Source organism: Arvicola amphibius, chromosome 2, assembly GCF_903992535.2.
Source record: "Arvicola amphibius chromosome 2, mArvAmp1.2, whole genome shotgun sequence".
NCBI lineage: Eukaryota > Metazoa > Chordata > Mammalia > Rodentia > Cricetidae > Arvicola > Arvicola amphibius.
The window spans coordinates 12866283-12893834 of NC_052048.2; the positions used below are offsets into that span (position 1 = coordinate 12866283).

Consider the following 27552-nt stretch of genomic DNA (forward strand, 5'->3'; position numbering starts at 1 on the left):
GTCTATTTTCCATTTTTACATGGCTTTATTTTCAACTCTATTTCCTTTATTTTTACTTTTAATTTTTGGGTTTTTTGAGAAAGGTTTTCTTTGTGTATCTTTGTCTGTCCTGGAACTCACTCTGTAGACCAGGCTGTCCTTGAACTCACAGAAATCCACCTGCCTCTGTCTCCCAAATGCTGGGATTAAAGGTGTGTGCCACCACACCCAACTACTCTCTCTCTCTCTCTCTCTCTCTCTCTCTCTCTCTCTCTCTCTCTCTCTCTCTCTCTTTCTTTCTTTCTTTCTTATTTTTTTAAATATTTTATCCTTTTTCTTTTCTCTCCCAAGTCTACATATATATTTAAACACACTGTAAACTGTTTAGAGGTTATTTTTCCCCATATGAATCTATTTTTATTAAATATCTCTCTTTTTCTGACCACATGAGTCTTTAATTTAATAAGCAATATGGCTAGGATTAAAGCTGTGGCTTTGACAGTGAATCCACCCCATTCCTTAATTTTCTGAGAGTCAAGCTTCATGGCAAAGGTACTGAAGGGAACCATGTTTATTGCCACAACTCTAGGTAGTTTCAAGGTCCCTGCCTTGAAATGGCATGTCACTGGCTATTCACAAACACCTTTTAAGTGTTTGATGGTGGGGCCTCTTAAAAGAGCTTCCAGTGTTTTATTGAATTTTTTGCTACATGGGAAGTAGAAAAAGACAAAATCTCCTGAGTAAATTGAGAGCATGGGGACCATGGGAGAGGGTTGAAGCAGAGAAAAATGTAGAGCTCAATAATAATAATAATAATAATAATAATAATAATAATAATAATAATAATAATTTAATTACAAAAAAAGAGCTGCAAGGTTTTGCAGCTAAAGCTGAGTCAGGAAGCCTCTCTTAAATGAGATGCCCTGGCCTCTAGCAAACAGAGTTCACCCGAAAAAATGATGCTACCATGAAGCCGTGCTTAACTCTGTTCTTTTGTGTCATGAATAACTTCCCAAGCTCTCTCAGGTTTTATGTGGATATAGTTGCCCACGTTGGTGCCATTTGTGGACAAAGGTTTCTGTCCTGCCTGGTCCTGCAGCCATTCAGTACCAAAGAAACTCACAGAGGCTTACATTAGTTATAAACTGGTTGACCTCTTAGCTTAGGCTTTCTTATTAACTAACTCTTACATATTACACTAACCCATAATTCTTGTCTGTGTTAGCCACGTGGCTTGATACCTTTTATCAGCGAGGCACTTTCATCATGTGTCCTCCGTGTCTGTGTAATGACTGCAGACTGAGCTTTTTCTCCTCACAGACTTCTCCTGTCCTGGTTGCCCCACCCATACTTCCTGCCTGGCTACTGGTCAATCAGCATTTTGTTAAGCCAATACAAGTGACAAATCTTTACAAGGCACAAGATCATTGTCCCACAGCACAGTCTACTTAGTTAAAAATATTTTATTTCATGCACATAACAAAAACTAGCTTTACATGGCATTCGAACAGCCAGCACATGAAGAAAAATACAAAGGAAATTCAGGGTAGCCTAATAAAATGGGGTCTAAACTTCCTCTTTTATAAGAAACACTGAGATCCTGTGGTCGTTTGAATGAAAATAATGGAAATGGCCCCCATAGGCTCATAGAAAGTGGCATCATTAGGAGGTGTGGGTTTTGTTGGAATAGGTGTGGCCCTGTTGGAGAAAGGTGTAACTGTGGGTGGGTGGGCTTGGAGGTTTCTGACGCTCAAGAAGGCCCAGTGTCTCTCTCTTCCTGCAGCATATCAATCTGGATGTAGAACTCTCTGCTCCTTCTCCAGCACCATGTTTGCCTGCATGTTGCCATGCTTCCTACCATGATGATAATGAACTAAACTTTTGAACCTGTAAGCCAGCCCCAGTTAAATGTCTTCCTTTATAAGAGTTGTTATAATCAGGCAGTGGTAGTGCACACCTTTAATCCCAACACTCAGAAGTTAGAGGCAGACAGATTTCCATGAGCTGGAGGCTAGCCGGGTCTACACAGTGAGTTCTAGGCCAACCAGGGCTACACAGAGACCATTTACAAGGCAAGTAGGAGGTACAGGGAGAGAGGGAGAGAAAAGGGAAGGAGAGAGAGAAGAAAGAGAGAATAAAATGACAGTTTCAAAAATCCAAATAGCTAGTACAAAACCAAGGAACATAAGATCCCATAAAATGTCTTACTTTAGTGCCATAAAAAGATGGGTGTGTGTGGTTTGTGCTTTGTTTATAGCACTGAGGATGGAAGTCAGGGCCTCTAGTACTCAACAGTGAGCTACATCGCTAGCTCTAAAAAGGTCACGTTCTAACATCACTTGAAAAGAAACGTAATAAACAGTTTCCTAAAGAGATGGAGTCGCTTAGGTCTACTAATTGCCCACAAATTATCTGCAATGCTTGCACGGGGTTAGCTCGGCAGTGTTTTTCTGCACGCACAGAAGGTGGGCACTCCAGAGACAAGGAGCATCTATAGAGAGGAGCTCTGCCTCCCAAAGCTGTCTCGACAGGCGACAGCACACATGGCCCTGGCTCCACCTTCCGGGTCCCAGGTCTCGGTTTTCTTACTTGGAAAATAGAAAGATTGGGGCTGGGGAGATGGCTCAGCAGTTAAGAGCCTTGGCAGCGCTTCCAGAAACCCTGAGTTCAATTCCCAGCAACCACATGGTGACTCACAGCCATCTGTAATGGGGTCTGATACCCTCTTCCAGCAAGCAGGTGTATATGCAGATAGAGCACCATATACATAAAATAAATAAACATTTTAAAAGAAAGGAAAGAAAAGAAAAGAAAATAGAAATATTAACACCACTACCACCCCCACCACCTCCAGGCGCCTCCACGTTTCAAATTTGAAAGCTCAAAACTCGGGGCGGCTTTTCAACATTTCTCTCATGTACACTGGGAGTGACAGAAGTTTCTGGTTTCTGGTTTTGTTTTAAGTTTTTTTTTTTTTTGTTTCAAGTTTATTTTGTTTTAAGTTCTAACCTAATACACAGTACTTCCCATTTGTGTTTTATTCTCAAATGCATTCATTTAATTTGTGGATATGATCATTAAGTAATGGGACTGGCTAGGGACTCAGAGCCTGTATTTCAGTCATTAGTTGGGAAAGTTCCCAAACCGAAGAACTGAGGAAACTCAGCCAACAACTTCAATCATAGATGCAAAATCTGACCTGAATCCATGGCTTGAAATCTCTTCAGTTTTTGGAAGAGGAATCTCAGTGCTCTGTCTGCACATGGGAGCAGAAATCCACCAGGAATGTGGCCACACACAGCGCATCCGCAGGTGGACATCTAGTCCCCGGGCTCCAACCATCACCACTATAACCAGGAAAATGCAGCCACACTTCAAAGCTCCTCACCTTTGTCATGCATATTTAAAGCTTTCAAGAGGTCTTCCTGGATTGGATATCTGGCTTTGTAACAGAGCCGTTGAACGTTAGAAAACGTGTCATCCCCGGAAAGTGTGGTAAGGTCTATAAACGTGACAGCTTTCAGGAGCCATGCAGCCTAGATGAGGAGAAACAAGGAAAACCAAAACTAAGGTGAACCTCGAACCTAGTCAGAGAGTAGAGAAATGCGGGACAAATACAAGTGTTACCAGCTGAGGTCAACGCTGCTGTAAAGCATTTTCTGATACGGGGTATAAATGGAGCTCAAAAATGACCAACAGAGGCCAGCAAAATAGCTCAGCAGGGAAAGGAGCTTGCTGCCAAGCCTGAGGACCTGAGTTCTGTCCCCAGGCCCACAAAGAACCAACTCCAACAACTTGAACTTGTTCTGCTTCTACATGTGTGCTGGGGTGGAAACACACATGTAGATGACACACACACACAAACAATTTAAATTTTAAATGTTTTTAAGAGAATGGCAATCAAGATGAACATTACCCAGAATGAAACAAAAGAACAGACTTAATCTACTTCTTCTCAGAAACCCCACCACCTCCTGCCATTTCTGACTTCTCCAGTTCATCCACCAGGAACCAGCCACACCTGTGGTACCGTGAGATCTACCTTCGTCTGACTTTCTTTTGTGGAATGCACACACAGTGATGAACTATTTTCTGAACTCTCTAAGTTCTTTGGGTTTTTTTTTTTTTCCAATCCAATTTCCTTATTAAAACAATCCCCATACTTCCTAACCCACTCTAAAACATTTCCTCTTCTCTTTTCAGCCAGGATGGGCAGGACAGGAAGCGTTGCTTGCACGCCTCCTTCACAACGGTCTGCTCCTCTTGGGACATGAACCTCCCGAGTCCTTTGGGCCTGCACCGCACACCTCGGACTTCCCGGCACTAAAGATGCTAACTGGAAGATGTGCCACCAGACAGCACTTTGGAAATTTTTATGAAAAGCAGTAGTGAAGAAAACGCCTACCTCAGGCCTCAGCAGCAGACATACCAGGTACAGATATTTACGGTTTTAAAATTAAAAAGAAGACAGCTGAAGAAAGTGTGGTGAAGAAACTGAATAAATGTGTTGAGGAAATGTGCCATTTAATTCACTCATGAATAAAGATGCCTCAAATTCATTTGCGGTTTGGCCACTCAAGAATGATAAGATTCTTAACTTGTTTGGATAAATGCATTATCTTTCTCCAACCCATCATCATCATATATGAATTATTAAAATAAGCCATGGACAGCTGCAATCCTTTAAGTTTAGATGCATCTTGAGCGAAATTCAATACTGTGGCCTTGAGGGAAGAGGCGTGCACGGTGAGGTGTGGGTTGGGACAGAATGCTCAAGAGGGCTTGTACCTGCCATTCCTCCTTCACGCTTCTGCGAGCCTGGATCTGTTCTGCCCGCCTCAGAACGGCCGCCTGGTTCACCTGAACTCTGGTGATCCAGCTAAGGTCTAGAAGGGAAAGAGCGACACTTCTAAGTGTTAAGAGTTCCATTATCATCTTTAGTGGAAGAACATAGCCTTCCTTCATTGTTATTCTTTTTAAAAACATGCACATCTTATGAGTGGCAAGACGTAAAGCGCTTGCTGCGTGAGCCTGATGTCCTGAGTTTAATCCCCGGGACCAACTGCAGGTGGAAGGAGAGAGGTGACTCCGCAAAGTTGTCCTTTAACCTGTCCGTGGCATGCACGAGCCTGCACACGATACACATGCACAAAACAACAACCGTATTTGTAAAGTCATGCTTCTTTTACATACAATAACAAATACACAGCCTTGTAGTAAAGCTGGTCATCACAAGATATACTTCATGCAAACTCAAGTGTATCTGGAGCTACAAGAAGCCATATTGATTAATTACACACATAAGCACAGCAGTGGGTGTGCCCTCCTCCCGTGGCACACGTCTCCCCTCTGACAGAGAAGACTTATTTGTGAGTGTCCAGTCCAGGCAAGCAAATGATTAATATATACTTAAGTGAATTAGTGAATACTTAAAGACATCTTTGGTCTCTACCCACTTACTGACAAGATTAATACCTGCTAGATGCTGATGATACAGCCCATCAAAAGAGAATTTTTCAAAATGCACTAGAAATAACAACGGTATAGCAGACATTCAAAACAGGGAAGGGGGAAAAAAGGCACTCAGAAGTTGCACAAGACATGGCTGGCACGTCTGCTTCGATGCTGTCTTGGCCTCTTCTGTGCTGTCTGTATTGATTGACACTGGCTATGTGCAGCTAATGACGTTAGTGCAAAGTCAGCTACCTTCCCAGAAGATGTAACATCTGGATGCATCTCTGCCACAGAACTTAGATGGGATTTTCAAAGAGCAGAGATAGAACCATCTCTTGTACTTAGTAAACAGCTTCTTGTACTTAATGTGAGTCACGGTCTAACCCTTGGGGTCAGGTGTCTGGTGCCCAGGACTTTCAACTCCGCCCATGGAGCTCCAGCATCAAGCAGCCTCACCATGGTAAGCTAGAAATGCATCCATTTGTCTACTGTAGCTGGCCTCATTTCTACATCCCTGCCCCTCCTCCAGGAACCTTATGTTTTTGAAAAAGTCTTATTTAGACAATGGTGGGCAATATGTAATCATTAGGAGATATGTGCTCATCACACAGCTCTCTGATATGCCTAGAGAACTGTTGACTGCAGGCTGTACTGTGTACCAGTCAGGTGAGCTGTCTCTGTGACCAGATACCTACCAGAGACAACTGGTAAGGGAAGACGGCTTAGTTTAGCCCATAGTCATACGGCCCTGTGCATTTGGAAATAATGTCATCTTGGTGGGATCTCTGTAACAAAGGAAAAGTGTTCACCTCATGGTCAACCAGGAAACAGATAAAGCATAACTCTGAAAAGGACCCGAGGTTTTTGCGATGGCTCAGAGGGTAAGGGTAGGCTTGCCGCCAACCCTGACAACCTCAGCTCAACCCCTGGAACAAACATGGTATTAAAGAGAATGAACTCTGGAGATATGTCCTCTATACTTCTATACATAAGTACCCGCACACCAACACACACCAACATACACATACACACAGCACACACACCACAGTGAAAGAAAGAAGGGGAAGGAATGGGGCCAGGGCACGATACTTAGCTGCAAGTGACCCACTTCCACCAGGGAGATCCACCTGCGACTTTTTACCACCTGGCATTAAAGCCATCCTATGAATTATGGCCCTATCAAGTGAACTCATTCATTAGGTCAGAGCCTTCATGATCTACCTTCCTCTGGAGCTGTCCACACGGACATGCCCATAGCTGTACTCCATCAGCCCTGCAGGCATCCCTCGATCCTATCACACTGACAACCACACTGGGCATCATGCTAATTAGTAGCACAATCCTAAAGAGTGTACTGGGACCCCAGGACAATGAATGACCTTCATCAAAGATGCTTTCTTTTCCATATCCATTGTGGGATCTTACAGGTATCAATATTAATAGTGTAGAAATTCCAAATTTGACTAAGAATGACTTACAGAAACATTCAATATCACTAAAGTAGGAACCAGGTTTAGTTTTCTTTTCATTTCTGATTAAATTATTTTGTTAGCCGAAATCATTTAATAAAACAGATTTTCAACATTTCAATCCATCTGTTCTGCTCCTTAAAATATCACTTTGTCTTGCTTCTTCGCTGAGCCAACTCGATAGAAAACAGACGCCTGGGTCAGGCAGACTGATGCCCCTTCCTCCTACCCAAAGATAGAGTGGATTTGAGGCAGAGTCCCGGGGGGGGGGGGGGGGGGGATACTAAACAGAGATGAGGATGCACACCGCTCCTTTAAGACTTAAAAGAGCCAGGCTCCACCCAAATGGAGGGGAGGCTTAAACAAACAAATAAAACAACCAATATTGACCACGATTATGGGTGATTAAGTTCATGGTTGTCTCAGGTGGACAGTAAAGCCAAGAGTTGTATAGAATCGTAAGGTTCATGCCCAAAAAGCTGAAGCCAGCCAACCTGGGGCTCTTTTCTCCAAGTTCCTCTTCACTCCTGACTCCCACTAAGTTCTCTGCTGGTGGGAAATCTCTCGCAAACCCACAGAGTCCACCATCCCTTTTGCCCTCTCCTTCCTTCGTCTAGAACTGGGCTCCACTGCTCCTAAACAACCAGCAGTTTCCTGATTGGGTATTTTATGTTCTCTCCTTGGATCTTGTGTCCTATCTGTTCCTTTGACCTAGAATGTCCTTTTGTTCCTTGTATGAACAGTAAACTCCCACCACCTGCTAAGACTCAGGTCAGGGACTGAAAACATAGCTCAGTTGTCAAGTCCTTGACTAGCAGGCCAGAAGCCCATAGTAAACTAGCTACAGTGAGAAATACTTGTAATTCTAGTATGTGGAGGATGGAAGTAGATGAGGTCATCCTCAGACAAAAGAGCAGATTCAAACCCAGCGTAGACTACAAGAGTCCGGTCTCAGAAAAGAGAGGAAAGGAGGAGGGATGGTATGGGAAGTCCTTCTGTATATGTGTTGCTTTTATTGGTCAATAAAGAAGATGCTTTCAGCCAATGGCTTAACAGAATATAACCAGGCTGGAAAAGACATATAGGGAGAGTAGGCAGAGTCAGAGAGAAGCCATGTAGCCCTACTGGAGACAGATGCCAGATGGAACATTTTTACCTGGTAAGCCACAGCCACGTGGCAATACACAAGTTAATGGAGATGGGTTAAATTAAGATATGAGGTAGCCAGAAATATGCTTAAGCTTTTGGCCATGCAGTGTTTCAAATAGTTTCTGAGTGATTGTTTCAGGAGTCTGGGTGGCCAGGAAATGAACAAGAAGCCTCCCCAAAGAGAAGGGAAGGGGAGGGGAGGTCCCCTTCTTTAGGAACCCTTTCTAATGCTTACAAGTTGCGTGTTTTTTGTGTCCCATTCCTCTAGGTGGTTTTGCCTTCTACCGTCAGGCCCACCCCTCTATTTGGAATAGCACTGACAGTGTTAAACTCTACCTCCCATAGGTGTTTAAAACCTCAAGAAAAGTATGTGACAGTGGGTGGCACTCAAGTACGAAGAGGGCTTCTCCAAGTTCAGACACTGGCTCATCTTCCCATTCCCAGCTCACAAAGCACTTTGGATCTCAAGGAGAGAAAAATGGTGGAAGTCTGGACAGGATGCTTGGGCACATTCTCCTTAAAAATTAACTTCCAATGCAATGTACCCGCCCCCCACCTGAGGGTACAGCCCATGAGGCCAGTGCTCACACTGAAGCGACCACTTGCCACAGGTCCCTGTGAGGCAGTGACTGGAGAATGGAGCAAGAATTACCTGTCCCAGCATCAGCTTCGGCTGCAAAAAATATCATTAATGGTCATAAAATTACCCGGCCCCATATTTAATCCAGCCACAGAATTTGCCTCTGTGACCTCCCATAGCGGTGAATTATATAAGTGACAATCTCATTTTATTAGCACTTCATTTGCTCCTCTTTAATTTCATCAAATAACCCTTGATCTCCTACTATGGGGTCTGGGGGAGAAAGGACTGTGTGACCTTTGTTATGTCCTCTATCACTCTTACGATTCCACTCAAGGACCCTTTAGCGTCTCCTCAGCAGGAGAAACACACAACTCTAAAACACACACTCTCCTCAGGACCATAGAATCCTCTGCTCCAGAGGCCATGAGGGGATTCAAGTTCACGGGTCTTTGGGGAGAACAGACATGAAACCATAATTGGAAGGCAGCGGTGCCCTCCTCACACTTTCTGATGACAAAAGCCCGACTGTTTTTCTCAGAATGTCACTTTGGTGACATGCAGGCCCTCTGTCAGCTATTAATTTGCTCTCAAATATTTGTCTTTCTTTTTTCTCCCATTTTTCTGGTTTGAATATCAGTGGGCAGAGGAGCTTCCTAGTCTCCCCAGCACCTCATTTTCGTTCGTTTCGGTCATTCACAGAGCTCCTCACCCATGTGGTATGAAATAACAACCCTCCATGAGGAGAAACATGTTGACTTCGCCTCTGTTCCTCAGGGACAAAAATCATGACACTTTATTAGACACAACATTCTCCAGGAGTGAAGAATTTCAATTCATTTTAATGGTTCCACCTAAACCTGTTTCTGGTACTGTCTCCAAGTGCCTCGCTTTCTAACGTGCATCTGAGTATTTAACACATTCTTGTTCCCAGGTACCCTTCTCAGCTGTGCCCACACAGTTGTCTGTTATTTCAGTATGGTTTGTTTTCAGGTCTAATTTGCATCTTCCCAGGAATCAGCCACACCCTTTCAGCTGTGCAGGTGTACAACACAGAAAGAGCTCGCCACTAAATGCTTGTACCCTTCTTATCCTGGCAAGTTAGTGCAATTATCACTCATTGAAATGGGTGAAGTATGTCATGGGCATGTCTGATCTGTCGACCCTCACCTTGGAAAGGGGTGGACTGGCTAGAAACAAAGACACTGGAGCGCTACTGCTAATTTCAAATGTAACTTCCACAGTAAATGAGAAGACATCACCTTGACCAGTTTCTAGCCCCCCAAAATATCGAAATCAGCTTTGCTGTGAGCCTCGTCCTTAACTGGGGGCAGGTAAGCTCCATCAGGAGCTTAGGTGGTCTGTACCAAGATAAAGACTGACGAAATCCCAGTTCTGCCTCTGTGCCAGACATCTGTCCTCTCCCACTGAGCTGTCATGTCTGGGGTGTCTTGCATCCATACCTAAATGGGTTAGAGCCCTTTGGGGATACCATCACAGTAGAAGAGAGCCACGGGTCATATCGCACAGTGGTTGCAGTCTTGCACCTTGCTCTGCCTGGCAGAATCGTATCTTGAACTTAAGGTTTTCCCACCGCCCTTTATCCTCCATCCATCCTTAAGATGCTAGCCACTTCCCACCTGCTGCTGCTCTGTAATAATCAGCTGCCATTTCAGAAAACTGCCTTTCTCTATTTATCAGGTATTACCAGGAGGTGAGCTGGGCACTGAAAGAACCTAGTCTCTTATTCTAGAAACTTCTGGACAGTTCTTGAGCTGGTTTTCAGGTCCACCTGTTCCCAGGATACTGAGGATTGCTCACTCAGTTGTAGGCAGAGACAGCACATTCATTTCCTGCCCCTCCCAGACCCAAATAATCACACAGAAACTATATTAATTACAATACTGTTCAGCCTATTAAGCTCAGGCTTCTTATTAACTAATTCTTACAACATCTTAAACTGACCCATTTCTATTAATCTATGTATTGCCATGAGGCTGTGTCCTACTGGGTAAGGTTCTGTTCTGGAGTCTTTCTCCACCAGCAGCTACATAGTGTCTTTTTGATTCCGCCTACTTATATCTCTGTTCAGATTTCCTGCCTGGCTTTACTCTGCCCTGCCATAGGCCAAAGTAGCTTTATTCATTATCCAATAAATATACAGAAGGATGGACATCCCACATCACTCAGTGACCAGACCCCCACCCCCACCCCCATCTGCAGCCGCAGTTGTTGGCTGTGGTTATACAGCTAGCAACACAGCTCCTTGGCAGAATGGGGAACATACCTGAGTGCCCAGGAGCAGATCCTATTGTCTCTCCAGTCAGCTCTTCCTAAGTGCCAAGTGCTTTGCTAAATGATGTGAGAAACACAGTGGCATAGCAAGGGTGTGACCAATCACAAGAAAGGGCTGGAGAGATGGTTCAGCCATTAGAGGCTAGGCTCCCAACCAAAACTACAGGAAACGCAGAAAAATCGCAGACATGAAGAAGGCTGGGAAAGCACAATATGGGACATCACACACGGGCAAATCAATGCAGTCCCCCAGCGTTTCCCAGCTGGTGCCATGGCTTTCACTAGAACTCTTTCACTTGAAAATAGATAATGGCAACTTACTTCGGTGATTAGAGCAGAAAGGGGGGGCTAAGGGCTCATAGCTGAACAGAGACTGCAAGATCAAGCTAGAAAAACAGCCAGGAGCCATTCAACAGAGGGCCCCACAAGAAGAATGAGCCAGAGATGTAACTCACCTTGTTCAACATGCATGAAGCCCTTGGGTTTGATCTGAGTACCGCATAAAGCTAGGTATGATGGTGCAAGCTTGCCACCCCAGCACTCAGAGCGTGGAGGTGACAAGGAGGGTCAGGATTCTACAGTCATCCTTGGGTCCTGAGACACACAAAACCTTCTCTCTAAGTAATCAACTGGAACGACACCAGCACTTAACAGCTGTCTGAACAAGATGTCACAGCAGTTGCCCCGGACACCATCCCAGCCTTCACAGGACAAGCATTCAATACACATACCCCGGCCTGAGCCCAATCATACAAGCGATGAACATGTATGAAGCCCCCACTGAGCAGGGTCAAGCAGACAGACTGAGTGTGGGAAGTGTAAGCATGAGTGAGCACCGCCGAGCAAAGGCCATGCTCCTTACCCATCTACTCTGCAAGCCTGTGAGCAGTTCCTCCAGGCCTTTTAACATCCAATACACACGTGCACCCCGACCAGCAGCCTCAAAAAGTGTGCTTAATGAAAAATGTAATTCCATTGCTCAGGAAGACTGATTATCTGTAATCTGCACATTCTGCAAGCATGTACCTCAGAAAGCAAAGGGCTAACAGACTACAGAAAGACTTAACCTGTTGAAAAGCAAGGCAGCTACTTCAAAACTTGCCTGTTACGTCAAGATGGAGTCTAAAGAACTGAACCCATCTGCACAAGATTAATAACTACATAAAACTCTAAAGTACGGCCTTCATCTAAATGATCCATTTAAAATATGCTCATTTTCACATGTGACTATTCCAGTGACCATGTAAAAAGCAGTAGTAACAGAATTACTAAACCATGTTTGTGTTTCCAAGCATGAAGGATTTGTTGCTTATGTGGCAGATTGGTATATAAGGCAAGCACTCTACCCCTAGCTACACCCCTAGCCAAAATATGGAATCTTCCCACAAATGTACTCTAGGAAAATTACTGACTGGAGCTTTCCCAAGTTCCTAAATATGGTGAGTGGCCAGGTCAAGTTCGTGGTACAATCCTTCAATCCCAGTATTCGAGAAACAGGGGCAAACAGATCTCTGTGAGTTCAAGGCCAGCCAGTTCTGCACAGCAAGTTCCAGGCTGGTTAGGGATATAGAAACAAACTCTGGAGAGAGAGCAAGGAAGAGAGACAGAGACAGAGAGTGAATCATTATACCACAGTGAAATGCACGTGGCTGAAAATTCAGCTCTGGCATCCTGTTGGGTACAGAGTCAACACTCTGGAAAGATCTGATGGCTGTTCTAGGAGCACAGAGCTGCAGAGAAAGCCTCCTTCACACTAGAGACTCCACAATGAGACTGGACGGTGTTTCCTAGTGTGGCCGTGATATGCCTCCAGTGCTACCACCCAACAGGGACCATGCATGAAGCTGCTATCTCGATAATGCTGGCAAGTCCTGCAAGCTAAGATACGTACTGTAACAGACCTACATAAATTAATCCTGTAAAAATACTGTAACTCCTGTTTAAATGCCCCCGAGTAGGGTTAGCAATAGCAGTGGCCTACTTAGGGAAGGAGGGCCCCTAGAAATTATTCAGCACACTGGTGGAAATTACTGATCATAGACATCTGCACTTATTCCTCATGAGATGTGTGACCAGCACCTAGTACTCGAGGCCCTGCTCTGACCACACTGTGCCCCAAGTAAATCTCATTTCAGGAAACCGCCATGATTCTTCACCATGAATTTATGGCAATTAATAACCTCTCCCAGAAGCAAGCACTTTTAAGTTGAAGATCCACGGAAGAATCTTCTATAGGACTATGAATAAGATCTTATGAGGGTGTTATCTTACATTTCCTAACAGCTACAACTTCATATTAACCCTGACACCTTACAGTCCCAGCAAAGAGCTGTTAACTGATCAATGGAGAATCACTAGTACTTTTCAATTAAAATTCATGTTCAAAATTTGCATTTTGAAATCATATCTGTTTAGGTATCTCCCCAAAGTTGCTGTTTACAAATAACCATGTCCTAGTTAGCCTTAACTGTCAACTTCTCACAGCCTCCTCACCTAAGAAGGGAATCTCAATGAAGGGACTACCCAGATCAGAATGGCCTGTGGGCAAGTCGATGGGAAGATGATGTTAATTGATGGAGGAGGGCCCAGTCCACTGTGGGTGCTGGTATTCCTTAGCTAATGGCCCTGGGCTACATAAGAAGGCTAGCGGAGCATGGGCCTGTGTGAGACAGCATCTTCTATGGTTTCTGCTTCAAGTCCCTGCCTGAGGTCCTTCCCTGTTCTCCTCCGTGACGGACTATAATCCAGTTCCTGCCCTGTCATCCTCCATGACGGACTATAATCTGTAATCTGAGATAAACCTTTTCCTCCCCAAAGCTGCTTCTAGAGTATTTATCACAGTCACAGAAAGGAAGTAAGAACACATTATTATCTAATCCCTGGCTATTTACCTTAAAAGGTGACAATATGGCACTAGTGAATCTAACTGAATAAACACACTATAATGTGAAAATTGGCCAATTTTCAAAGACACTCAACTTTGGGATTTGAATCATGAATGTCCCCCACGAGTCTATGTTCTGAGTGCTCTGTCTCCAATTCATGGAGCTATTTTGGAAGGAGGTAAAGCCTGGCTGGCTAAAGAGAGTGGATGGGGGCAGGCCTTCCAAGGCTGCACCCATGCGTGCTTCCGGCTCTAACTCACAAAAGCATGCAGCCACAGAGAACACTCTGTCATATCCTCTACACTGTACAGTAAACTGTAATGACCAGCCAAGATGTTTATTATGTGGTTTCTTCCAGGTATCTTGATCATAGAAATGTAAAAGGCACACAGTTGCTGATCAAGAAAAAAAAAACTGAGGTGGATAAGATCCTAGAAGGCGGGGCCCACAATATCCACCACTAGTAATATTTCCACATGAAGGAAAGCAAACCCATTTGAAGGTATTACATACACATCTAATTTGAACTCCCACTGCATCCCAGCATTTTATGGGGTTTCTCCCTCCCAAGCTCATGTCCACGCATCCTCGTCCACAGCTCCCTACTCTGACCCTGCCGGGCAGAGCACTATGTATTTGGATAAAGGAAGGAGTTCCTTGCTCAGACATTGGGCAGCTTGTACCTGTCCATACTACCTGTCGTGCCCATGGCTACCTACAACCGAGCATTCATTCACCAAGTCTTAAAGCCTCAAAGAACATAGGCAGAAGAATCAGGATCTTAGGCCATCGGATTTCAAAACCCAATCTCTGGGAACAAGACTCAGGCTTAGATTCCCAGCACTTACATAAGAAGCTGAGTCTGGCAGCATGAGCCAATAACGCTAACACTGGGGAGGAGGAGTCAGGAGGAAGCCGAAGTGTTGTAGGCCCATCAGTCAGCTGAGGAGAGGTTCTGTCTCAAGACATACATGGAGCAGGATCTAGCAAAAGATCGGATGTCAACCTCTGGCATCCTTCTAAATACATCAAAGTACAGACTCACACACAAGTATGCACGTCACCAGACACAGACACACACACACACACACACACACACACACACACCAATTTCCTTTCAAAACAGGGACTGGGGCTACACTTAATTAACTGAGCCAACACCCAAAAGTATATATTTTACTCACAGAAAAGTTTAAACAGAGCAGTCTACAAACACACAAACAAGTTCTCAAACTGGGGTACGAGACTGTCCTATAAACCAAACTCAGCACCATTCTGAAAGACAAGGAGGAGCTGTGCAGCTACTGAACATGGGACGCACATTTATGTCTTCCACTACCCTGTGACTTACAAGAAATAACTGAATGCTGTCTAGATATCAACTCACCAGTCTCATGCTCTACAGAAATGCCTTGATCTGTGCTTAGTTAGACACACATGCACAGATACACACATACATATGCATGCACGCACACATGCACACACACACGTAAAGGCATGCACACACATACGCATGCACACACACACATGCATACACACATACATGTGAATGCACACACAAACATACACACACCCAATGCACACTCGCAGGCAGAAGGAGTTTAGATTGTAGGTTTACCCCTCCAACACGGAGGCAGCTAACTTGAGCTAACATCCTGACTGCAAGCGCACAAGGCTTGAGAAAATAATATTTCCCCAAACAAACCAAGCAGCTCCTGCTGCGTTGCCAGCACAGAGACTGCAGGGCTGCCTGGAAGTGTCTGTTCTTGGACTGGATTAGAGTGGAAATCGCCACCTGCTGGGTGCTGATTCAAAACACTGTTTCCCGAAGTACCTGATCTTCCACAGCTCTCCTTAGGAGGAAGGAAGTTCTTTGTGGCAAAGGTTTTGACAAGGGGGGCTGGTTCCCCGAGCTTTCAGATGCTCTGTGACAATCACCAGAAACCTTAAAGCATGCCCCTCCAAAAGAAGTCATTAGACATGGCCGCTCAGAAGTCCCCTTGCGCTGTTGTGACAATAACTGAAAGAATGCTGGCTCCCAGCTGCCAGCCCCACTGACCCAGTGAACCCCAAGGTGGGGGGGGGAGGTCATGTGACCAGTTGGGTTTTGTTCCACACTCACAGAGAAACCTGCTGTGGTCTGCAAGGCAGGGTTTAACAGGCACGGAGACAGAAAGCTGAAGGGGGAAAGTCCTTAACATCGCCTGTGCCAGTGAGAATGTAAGCTCCAGAGAGAGCAGGCAGGCAGGGTCCCCCATGCCAGCACCCCCTTCAGTTAAATATGCTAAGCTGTGCCACTCAATTGTCAATTCTTTCTTTGTTAACAGCGTTTCCTGGCTTCGTCAAGGAAAAGTAGCTCCTTAGGCTGTCAGACTTTCACCTTTGGTGGGAACTGAACATTTATTATCCTCCCACACGGTTACTGAGGGGTGGAATATAAGGTGACAAAACGCTGGTGCACCCAAAAACAACCCCCCACCCCCACCCAGGGCCATCCTTAACATCAGCTGACTGAACTTCAGCTAGCAATTCAAACGGGACTACCCACACATCCTCATTTGTGTACCCACAGAATGTTCCTCACTTTACCCAAGAGCTAAATATAAAAATAGTTGAATTTTAAGTAATTTTCTCTTTCTTAGCTTTGAGACTCTTTATAAGGGCCAAGGACGTAGCTCAGTACGTAGAATGCCTGCCTCACGCACAGGAAGCCCTGGGTTCCAGCCCCAGAATAAGAAAAAGATGGAATGAAAGCTCATAAAAGTGGGGGTTTTAAGTTTAGCTTCCAAGGGCAGGGACAGCTCCACCTGCAGAGCTGACGAGGTCCCTAGGCGTGTTGAATGGTGACAGCAAGTCCCAGAGTCAAAGCAGAGGCCACGATGGCCTGACGAGTACAGAGCTCGTGTGGCCATGGTGTGCAAGTGGGGAAGCGAGAATGGGGCCCAGTGACATCACCAGCCAGGGGGCTGCGGTGGACGACGGGGTTGTAGCTCAGCTGGTAGGATGCTTGCCTAGCATGCAGGAAGCCTAGGTTCTGACGTCAGCACCACAAAACTGGGCACGCATTGCACATAGGAATCCCAGCACTGGGGAGGCAAAGAGGGGATCTGAACTTGGAGGTCTCTCAGCTATTGAACAGAGTTTGAGGTTCATTTGGGATATAGGGGACTCTGGGCACACACATAAAGTTGTGTCATGAAAGGCAGTGTTCTATGTGATGGGAGAGATAGAGAGGCCGAGCAAACCCAGAGTCTACCCTCAGGAAGGTAAACGTCATTACCACATACACACACTGGGGACCACGGAGAGTCCAGGAGACCAGCAGAGACCAAGAGTGCCGACTGGAGACAGTGACTGGGGATCGTGAGGTCTGATATTTCAGAGGAAAATAAAGAAGCAGCATCAAGTTGGGGGTGACCTAAATTAATCTTCTAGGGTAGAATTACAGATTGAGGACACTGAAAACCAGAGACTCAATTACAAGTTCAAGGTCACACAGTGTCTGCCAGCACTACAAGGGAAACTCTGGCCACTGGATTCCCAAGCTGAAGTTATTTCTAAGGAGTCATAAAAATAATCCCTCCAGTGGGGCTGGAGAGATGGCTCTGCAGTTAACAGTGTGTCCTGCTGCTCTAGAGAACTAGAGACTGAGTTCCAGCACCATGTCAGAAGGTTCACAACTGCCTGTGTCTCCACAGGTGATCCAATGCCTCTGGTGTCTGTGGGCACCTGCACACGTGCTCACAAACAACCACACACACACACACACACTTTAAAAAAAATAAAGATTATATGCCTAACATGAAATGGAAGTATATTATAAAGGAACCAAATTTTTTTAAAAAAGTAATTGTTCTATTTGAATAAAAACAAACCAAGCATAGTGGTACACATCTCTAATCCCAGTACTTGGGAGGCAGAGGCAGGCAGATCTTTGAGTCCAAGGCCAGCATGGTCTACAGAGTGAGTTCCAGGACAGTCAAGGCTACCCAGAGAAACCCTGTCTCAAAAAACCAGGAAACAAAAAAGAACAAAAAACAAGGAGTTCAATGCGATGGAGCTTTTCCTGGAGGGGACCAAAAGTCCTGGACCCACCACAGTGTTACCACCATGTGCTGCAGTTGTCACAGAATGAGCGTGCCTGGGACTAGCAGAGAGGGGAGGACTGAATGGAAGCAGACGTTACAACTAAAAGCAATGCTCTGTCAGGCAGAGCAATAAACACAAAATAAAGGCTCTGTGCTCAGAGGTTCAGTCAGTCGCGCACCTGCAATCACGTGCACTGAGGAATCCTACTCAAGGCAAAGGTGAGAGGCTTCCTGGATCTCACTGCCCCTCTAGTCTAGGCAAAATGGTAAGGCCAGGTCCAGTGAGAGACCCTGTCTCAAAGAATAAGGTAGAGAGCAACTAAGGAAAACAACGAACACTGACATTTATGAGACGCCTAGAGAGAAGAGCGATGCAGTTCTGTGTCACTGAAACTTAGGCTTGAAAGCCGAGAGACTTGAGCCAGCCAGACAAGGAAGGGGAAGTCTATAGGGAGACTTAGGCACAACCACGGTTGTGTGAACAGCCACTGAAGAGAACACATGGCTCCTAACAGATTCTCCAAGTCTCAAAGATTATATGTTGGTTTTTGTCTTGTTTCGAAGAGGGTTTTTAGAGTAGTTTTAGGTTTTCAAAAGCAGAGCAGAGGTCACAAAGATGCCCATGTCCACACAAGCATAACTTCCTTCATTATCAACATCCGCCACCACAGTAGCACATGTCTACCCAAAATAATCACACAGAAACTATATTAACTACAACATAGCTTGGCCAATAGCTTAGGCTTCTTATTAAGTAACTCTTACATCTTAAATTAACCCATAATTCTTGTCTGTGTTAGCCACATGGTTTGGTACCTTTTATCAGTGAGGCCTTCTCATCTTGCCTCTTCTGTGCTGGGTGACGAGTGCAGACTGAGCCTTTCCTCTTCCCAGAATTCTCCTGTTTTGCTCACCCTGCCTAAACTTCCTGCCTGGCTACTGGCCAATCAGCAATTTATTAAACCAATACGAGTGACAAATCTTTACAGGATACAAGACCACTGTCCCATAGTATACCTCAAACCAAGTGCCCTGGCCTTACAAATTAAGAAAGGACAAACCAAGTACAGAAGTCCCTGTTCAAGATTAAGGCCACCTTTGTCCTTCACAGAGAAACTTCAGTGCATCCAGGAAAACATGAAGCCAACAGAGATTCTCTGACGACCATTCCAAGGGTACCTGGTTTCAGGTTGGCCTGCTGTGGAAAGGGAAGAGTAATGAGGGCAAAGGGACATAAGAGAGGGTGATGACACCCAGATATGCAAATGGCACCACAAGACCCATTCTTTTCTACACTAATAAATTACTCAACAAATGAAAGGTTGTTTTAAGAGCAGATAAACAAGAGAGACACAGAGAGTTCCCACAAAGACAAGTCTAATTCTCATACTTCATGTCATCCTTGGTCCAGAGTATTGATCCAAAGTGCCAGAAGCCCAGAAGTCTTCCAGTTAGTGCCATTTGCAGCTGGCCACACAGGGGACACAATGCCATTCTCTGCCTAGCATTAACTGCATCATACACACTACTTGCCACTTAAGTTGCCAAAGAACTGTCTCTGTTATCAGATCATTGCTTCAACCCTGGGACTGCTTGTGTTCAAGTAATTGGTTTTCTACTGTTTAAAAATGTCTCCAGTGTCCGGTGTAGTGGCACTGGCCTGTAATCTCAGCAGCCAGGAGGCTGAGGCAGGAAAGTGTAAACTCCAGGTTAGCCTGGGCTAGTCAAGCCATCTCAAACATTCATAACAAAATACAGAAAGCCCTGCTAAACTGCAGGCATTTTCATCTTTTCCAATGAGGGGTATAGGGGGCGGGGGGGGGGGGTGGCACATGTGTACAGTGGCTCAGAGTGGAGGTCGGAGAACAGCTGGCTCTCTCCTTCTGCCTTGAAGCAGGTGCTTGTTTCTGCCATGCTAAATTCTTAAGGACAGCCCTTGGGTTTCTGGGCAAATGCCCTGTCTCCATCTGCCATCACACAGTGGGAGCGCTGGGGTTACAGACACATGCCTGCTAGGTTTTCAGGCAGGTTCCCAGGCCGGCACGCAAGCCTTGAGGCCTGTGTCCCGGCTTCTCTTCGCGGAGCCACTTCCCGGCCCACTCTAGGTGTCTGAAGGAACTGCACGCCCTCACTCGGCTACTCTGAACTGCGAGCACATAAGTAGGTCCCCTAGGTATTCTACCGGAAAGCTCATCGGAATCAGGATTCTAGTCAGATCATTTCAGTATTTTCCCCTCCTTTAAAGACCACGACTTGGCATCATTAACTAGCATCCAAAACAACCCTGGCACTATCCACGCGGAGTCATTTTAGAGAGCAATTACCAGCAGCTACTCCTCTGCCTGCCATTTCTGTGGAGGGAAGCCAGAGACACAAAGAGCAAGGAGTTGGGATGTGAGCGTCTCAGCATTTTAAGAACTATGTATGGCTGCTGGTGTGGAGATTAAACATTTATCCTCCTCTGGCGGCCACTTTGGTTTCCAGGGAACTGACGGTTTCAGTGAGGCGGGCGGAGGAGAGGTACACCCACAGATGCTCACAGCACACAACAAAGTCTACTGAAATGTTTCAAAGTGCCTTTTCATGCCTTTAATTCAAAGATGAACACATTTCAAGGTGACCCAATCCTCAAGCGACAGACAGTGTTTTAAAAGGGCCAGAACTCTCCACTTAAACCATTTCTAGTGACATGTTTCAATCGCGTCCTCAAGGGCTCCGTCTGCCGCTCATTTAGTAGTCTTTCTTTCCAGGCAGAGGCAGCCCATGTTCAATGAGGGCTTGAAGTTTGTCTTCCCTCCTAATAATTAAAATCCACGGGGCTTAGATACGTCTATAAAAACTGTGTTTCAGCATAGCAGCTACCACGGAGGACTTTTAATTATTTAATTACACAACAAACTCCAATGATTATTTTATAGTTTTCTATTTATCAAAACAGTAGCAGAATAATAAAAGACAGTCTTGATGTGTGCACTTACAAACAAATAGAGCAGATTTCAAAAGCAAAATCAAAGTGTTCATAAAAGGACACCACACTAAAAATGCAGAAATGGACAATCACCATCCTGACTGTGTGACCCATATACAGAATTAGAGCATTTCTGTCTTCTTCGAAATATTAGCCACATCTACTCAAGCAGAATAAGATACACAAGAAATCTGAACACTTGGGTTCCTGTGTTTGAAGAAGACTCTTAGCCTGCTGTCTCTCCATTCCTATGCACAAATCATGCCGAGAAACAGCCTCATGGAGGAAGCCCGGACTGCTGTAATCCATCCCTTCCTGTCCTCCTGAGGTTCTGAAGTCTCTTTGGCAGGTCGCGGCCAGTCAAAATGTCCAGAAATGAGCTCAAGCTGGACTACAGAAGGATGTCCAATGTCCAGCAGTTAGGTAAAAGCCAGCAGGAACTTATTAAACAGGTCTTCTGTCCTCCAAAAGGAGCCATTTCCCACACCTCTGGCAGAAGGGACATACAGCATCAAAGCTATGCTGGCCTCCAGGCTCCCTCAATATCACAAGAACCTGTTAGACATTCCAAGGTCCAAGCTAGCACCCTAACCTTCTCACCTCCTCCTCTGCCATTGGCCTCCCTCACCAGGGTTACTCATCCTTCTTATAACCCAGCTACTGTATTATTCTCTCTTGTGCTCACAACTCTCTCGCTACGCTCTGCCCATCCCTTGCTCTCTCCTGTGCTCTGCTCTCTATCTCTTGCTATATCAGAATCTCCACTATTCTCTCCTGCTTCCCAGCCCCGGCCATGTCCAGTCTGCTTTCTCTTCTCCCTGCTCTAGGCTCTTCCAGATGCCTCTGGGTATTCTCTCTCCCTTATTCACAATAAAAACCTTCCGCCTAATAGGAGAGCGGTCATGCTGGCAGTTTCTTTACTGCACCCCCTTGAATACAATTTTGTTGGTGGCGGTTTTGTTTAGTTTAGTTTTGAGACATTGTCTCATGAATCCCAGACTGGCCTCTAAATTGTTGATCTTCTAGCCCCCACCTCCTAGAAATGAGATCACGTCGCAGTGCTGGAACTAAGCCTAGGGCTTTAGATGCGCCAGGCAAACACCGGAGTGACCTGCCTGCTCTGAGAGATCAGAGAGCAGGCCAGGCTGCCCCTGGGATCCATTCCCTGGGGCAAGATGTTCACAAGCTACAGAACACCAGTATTCTGCACAGGACTCTCCAAACATCTGTGCATCCGGATACAGATCTTAAAGTGCACTTTGGCTCTTTCTCCGCTTTTCCTTAGACAACTGTCCTAAACCACCAGAGTACAGACAACAAAGGAGGCGCACAAGACAGGTATGGCATTAACCTACAAAAATAATAAGAAAAAACATAACCTTTACATGGGGGAATAAGAGCACATTTCCTATGGCAGCCATTTCTGTCTACCCTGTTACTCTTCAACAAATGAGAGGTGCTTTTTAATGGCTTTTTAAGACAGGGCACAAGTCCAGAGTGGAGCATGCGAGTCCACGCAGGTAAACAAAACACCATGCAAACAACAGACCTGAGTCCAGAAACAGGAAGGAAGAAACGAGCTCCCTAGGCCCCTAATTCTTACACAGGCGCCTATAAAAACAAAAGGAAAAGCCAAAGATACACAGGAACCAGACTGTTCTGTTACGGTGACTCATTTCATCACCGGCTAAAGTAGGCATGCTATAATCCTAGAACTTGGGAGGTAGAGGCAGGAGGCTTGGGAGTTCAAAGTCACACTCAACCACAAAGAGTTCTAGGCCAAACTGGACCATCTCAGGGACTGGAGGATGGCTCTGCAGTTAAGGGCATGGGCCTGAATTCAATTCCCAGAACCCACGTGTCAGTTCACAACTGTGTGCAACGCAAGTCCAAGGGGATCCAAGAACCCATGTGGTACACAAACACACATGTAGATAAAACTCCCAACAATAGATCACAAAAAAAAACAAAAAAAAGATAAATGAAAGATAAGTTGATATCACATTTACAGTCTTTGTTGTTCTTTCAGATTTTGTATTACACTGGCGAGGGTTAAGAACACTGCCTACGAAGAAGAACATATTGTTATCATCCTGGATATTGGAAATTGACAAAATTGAAATTTTTCCCTTAACAGAAATAGACAGACATACAGCAAGCTGTTACTAAAATGTTTCCCACTTTCCAGAAGCCTCCAAAGATGCCCAAATTTGAAAGGAAGATCATGCAGGCTAGCTTTCTGTCAACATGCCATTAGCTAGAGTCATCTGAGGTGCTGCCACCCTTAACTGGTGGTTCTAGGTTCTCTAAGAAAGTATGCTGAGCAAACCATGAGGAACACGCCAATAAACGGCACCCCTCCACAGCCTCAGCACCATTCTTGCCGCCAGATTCCCAACTGCTTTGAATCCTGTCCTGACTTGGGAAATATACCCCTTTCCTCCCCAACTTGTTTTTGGTCATGGTCTGTCACAGCAATAGAAACCCTAAGACAAAGCCACTATCCACCACCCTTGTAAGTGTGAGATATTTTAAATAGAGAAGTCGTCAAACTGCCTTTGAATGACATCCAAAACTAGGAAGACGCGGTACTCATAGCACATGTCCAAACACAGAACCAAGCTGTACGGACAAGTTCCCCGAAACAGGAAGTTGTTTATTCCTCATTGTGAGGGTCTTCCATCTGCCTAGGTCACTCAGGGAGCTAAAGAAAAGCCATGTTTATGGACACCTACATTTTAAGGCAAAGTCAGAAAAGCCTAGAACATGCTAACAGAGTAATTAGCAGAGGCAGCTGGCATGGAGAACCCCCAGATTCCGATGGCTGGGCCTCCCTGCATCTTCTAACACAATCACAGCATTGACACTGGAGAACCTTCACACGGTCACATGCTAGGCTACGAAGCAACATTCCTTGCAAGAGCTCTCATCATATAAATCAAGCTGCTCAATGCAGATGGCTCAGTGGGTAAAGACACTTAGGGTCACGCCCAACATCCCAAGCTTGAATCCTAGGTGGCAAATGGAGGAAGGAGAGCCAACTCCGGAAGCTGCACTTTGACGGCCAGAGGTGATCAGTGGTATGGGCATGCCCCAGCACATAGATAAATGTCACTTTATAGAATCTGGATTAAAGGCTGGACTCAGTTAAGAGCACTTGTTGCTCTTCCAAAGGACCAGACTATCTGAAACATCAATCCCAGGGGATTGGATGCCCTCTTCTGGTCTCAACAAGCAGTGCAAGCATAGGGTACACAGGCAAAACAAGAACATAAAATTAAAAGAAAAAAGAGAAAAAAAACCTTTGATTAATGAATTCTACAATCTTTCTGGTGATAACTACACTTTCTAAAATTTTTGTAATAAAAATGTGTTTAAATAAAGTTAATTTCTTTTAAAAATTAACAGTGTTCAATAAAAATATTAAAGTGCCTTCAACCAGCAAAAATCATCAATTAAAGCAATGTTGAAATTAATAGAAAGCAATTTTTCCCTAGGGCATATATATATATATATATGTATATATATATATATATCATGTGATTTACTTGAGCAGTTTTAGATTAAAGCTGTCATTCCTAAGGGTTAATGCCACTGCAGATACGGCATTAACCTACAAAAATAGTAAGAAAAATATAACCTTTACATGGGGGCATAAGAGCACATTTCCTATGGCAGCCATTTCTTTCTACCCTGTTACTCTTCAACAAATGAGAGGTGCTTTTTAATGGCTTTTTAAGAAAACTGGTATAGGAGGTCCTTCTTTGTGTGTTGCTTTCATTGGTTGAATAAAGAGGCTGCCTTGGCTTTTTGATATGGCAGCCCTTATGTGGGTGGAATAGACAGAACAGAATGCTGGGAAGAAGGGAAGTGTGGCAGACGCCATGGCTCTGCTCTCCGAGATGGACGCTGGTCAGACTCATGCAGGTAAGCCACAGTTAAATGGCGATACACATTAATGGAGATGGGTTAAACTAATATGTGAGAGTTAGCCAATGAGAGGTTAGAACTAATGGGACAGAAAGTATTTAAATGAATATAGTTTCCGTGTAATTATTTCGGGTAGAGCTAGCAGGGCGGCCAGGAGCCGGGCAGGACAAAAAGAAGCCCACTCACCTTTTACAACAGAAAAGATCTTCTTATATAGTCAAGGCTGGCCTGGCATACTTGTTACAGGTTACAGGTGTGTGTCATGGTGCCCAGTCTGAATTTACAAATTACGAAAGTAAAAATGAGCCGGGCATGGTGACACATGCCTTTAATCCCAGCACTCAGGAGGCAGAGGCAGAAGGATCTTGGTGAGTGTGAGGTCAGCCTGATATCCAGAGCCAGTCCCAGGACAGTCAAAGCTACACACTAAAACCCTGTCTCAAAAACAAAGAAGTGAAAATGGATCTCCTGAAAGGAAAATGTGAAGCTTTTAAGTAAATGTTTGGGGGAAACTATGTTATCCCCTCCACATGTGCACAGACACGGACACACCCCACCTTCACCCCTTACTCCCATCTTCAAGGATCTTCCAACTCAGGGTATGCTCAATTTGTTCAGCCATTGCTAAAGTTTACATTTCAGACATAGAACTAAAGTCGAAGCCATCATCTGGAGGGCAGGGATTGAAATGAAATAAGCCTGGCACAGGAACTAGCTGCCAAGTACACTTACCACTTTCCATTCAGGAAAAACTATAAACACTTCAAGTCTAGACTGTTCAAACAAAGCCCTTTTAAAGGGAAAAAAGTAGCCATGTGTATCACTAACAGCCACTTTCTCAAAGTCAGTGCCTACAAGCAGAACTTCCTGCACTTATTCAATATTATTACATACTCAACACTATACAGAGAAATCGACCAGAGGCTACGGTATCCTCGCAATATCCGAACCGCCTTCAGACAGCAGTAGCTTCCTAATAAGTTTTACAAATAAAGATGCTTAAGCACAAAGTGAGTAATTTACCCAAAACCACACGACTAAAAGGATCCAGGATGTAAAACTGTTATACAAAATTAGATCATTCGCATTTGGCTCGGTTACCTCTTTGCTACGTTTTAATAACAGATTTTTAAGTTTTCTTTCCCAGCAATATCTGAACTACTAACAGTAAAATGAAACGCGGTTTTAAAAGGGACATTTTGAAAGCCATCTAAAATCACTTTAAGCAGGTTATGACAACTCTCCACCAGCGCAGCTAACTTTGGGTATAGCTACGTGGATCGAGCAGCACTCTAGTCAGGATTTTCTCTGCGGTTTGTTCTCTTTGCGACCACCCAGCTAGAAAGTGGGAAGGTCTAACCTTCCTTGCTTCTGCTTAAAGGGTAAGATTGCAAAGTGCCAGGCAGCAGGGACGTCCTCTGCCTTGATTCAGGTCTCTGCCCGCCAGGGACCGCCCTAGGCGTCCCCGCTCCTCCCCGAGCACGCGGCCGGGCGAAGCGGGGAGCGCCTCCCGCCGGCCCTTACCGAGTTCTGAGCCCCGACAGTGCGCGGCCATCGTGAAAACCGCCAACAACCAACTCGGGTTAAGGCCGCCTTCCGCACCGGCCTACCTTCTTCCTGCCAAGTGCCCGCCCCGAGCCCCGCCCCGCCCCGCCATAGCCACGCCCCTCCGGCCCAGCTGGCCACCTCCTTTTCCCCTGGCAGCTCCAGGGCGTGGCGCCCAGCCATGACCTCACACCCATTGCCCTTGCCCTCCTGACCAGGCGCGTGACCTGAGCACGCTTCTGCTCCCGGAAGTCTCCTGGAACCATTTTAAAATGGTTACATTGCCAATTGAGCTAAACAGAATGAGTCCTAGGTATGTTCACTGCTACCCATCTAATCCAAGAGAAGCTGTTCTAGAGTGGGCAGGGCTCTGCAACACGAGATGGGCCTGAACATAGCCCTCAGATGGCTGCCAAGGCATGGTCTAGGCCCTAGTGCACACGGTGATTTCTAGTCTAGACTCAGTAAGAGCAGCTAGAACATGAGCCTGGAAAGACCTGGTCTCTCCTCTTCTTTTTTTTTTTTTTTTTTTTTTTTTTTTTTGGAGACAGGGTTTCTCTGTAGCTTTGGAGCCTATCCTGGAACTAGCTCTTGTAGACCAGGCTGGCCTCGAACTCACAGAGATCCGCCTGCCTCTGCCTCCCAAGTGCTGGGATTAAAGGCGTGCGCCACCACCGCAGCCCGGTTTCTTCTTCTATTTCTGTGACAGGAATCTGTAAGCATGGCTGCCCTTGTTGAACCAGCGAGCCAGAAACTTTCATGCTCCTGCTCCATACTGCACACTGCTGGGAATGTAGGGGGATGCTATCACATTCGACGAAAGACTTGGTCTTTCATTTAAACAAAAAATGCTGGGGGGCACGACTTTGTTTTCGTGTGCATACAGACGCACGTACATCTGTGCAGGTACCTGCAGACAAGACAGAATTCTCTGGCCCAAGAGTTAAAAGCAATCATGAGCCGGGAGCCAAACTACTCTTATGAAAGAGCAAGCACTCTTTAACTGCTCAACTCTCCAGCCCAGAAGGGTTTTCTCTTAAACTTAGTCCTGTGGATAATTGAATATGTGACCTAGGACACATTGTGGCCTTTGTGAACTTCATTTTCCTTACCTGACAATTTCTTGGCTCTCTAAAATTGAAATCTTGTGATGCTGACGTTTTCTCCAGCCTGGCTGCTACCCATCTAATCTGCATTCACACATGGATTC

The 27552-nt window shown here is 45.3% G+C and overlaps 1 protein-coding gene across 1 annotated transcript in view; it reads right to left on the bottom strand.

Annotated features, from left to right (window-relative positions):
- Dera (deoxyribose-phosphate aldolase) overlaps nt 1-26422 on the bottom strand; it is a 90478-nt gene extending 64056 nt beyond the window's left edge. The window contains exons 1-3 of the mRNA XM_038318932.1: nt 26322-26422; nt 4768-4865; nt 3368-3515 (exon numbers count right to left, since the gene is read on the bottom strand). Of these exons, the coding sequence (XP_038174860.1) occupies nt 3368-3515; nt 4768-4865; nt 26322-26352 (277 nt within the window). The 5' untranslated portion in view covers nt 26353-26422. The remainder of the gene's footprint in view (nt 1-3367; nt 3516-4767; nt 4866-26321) is intronic.
- Between the last annotated feature and the right edge of the window lie 1130 nt (nt 26423-27552).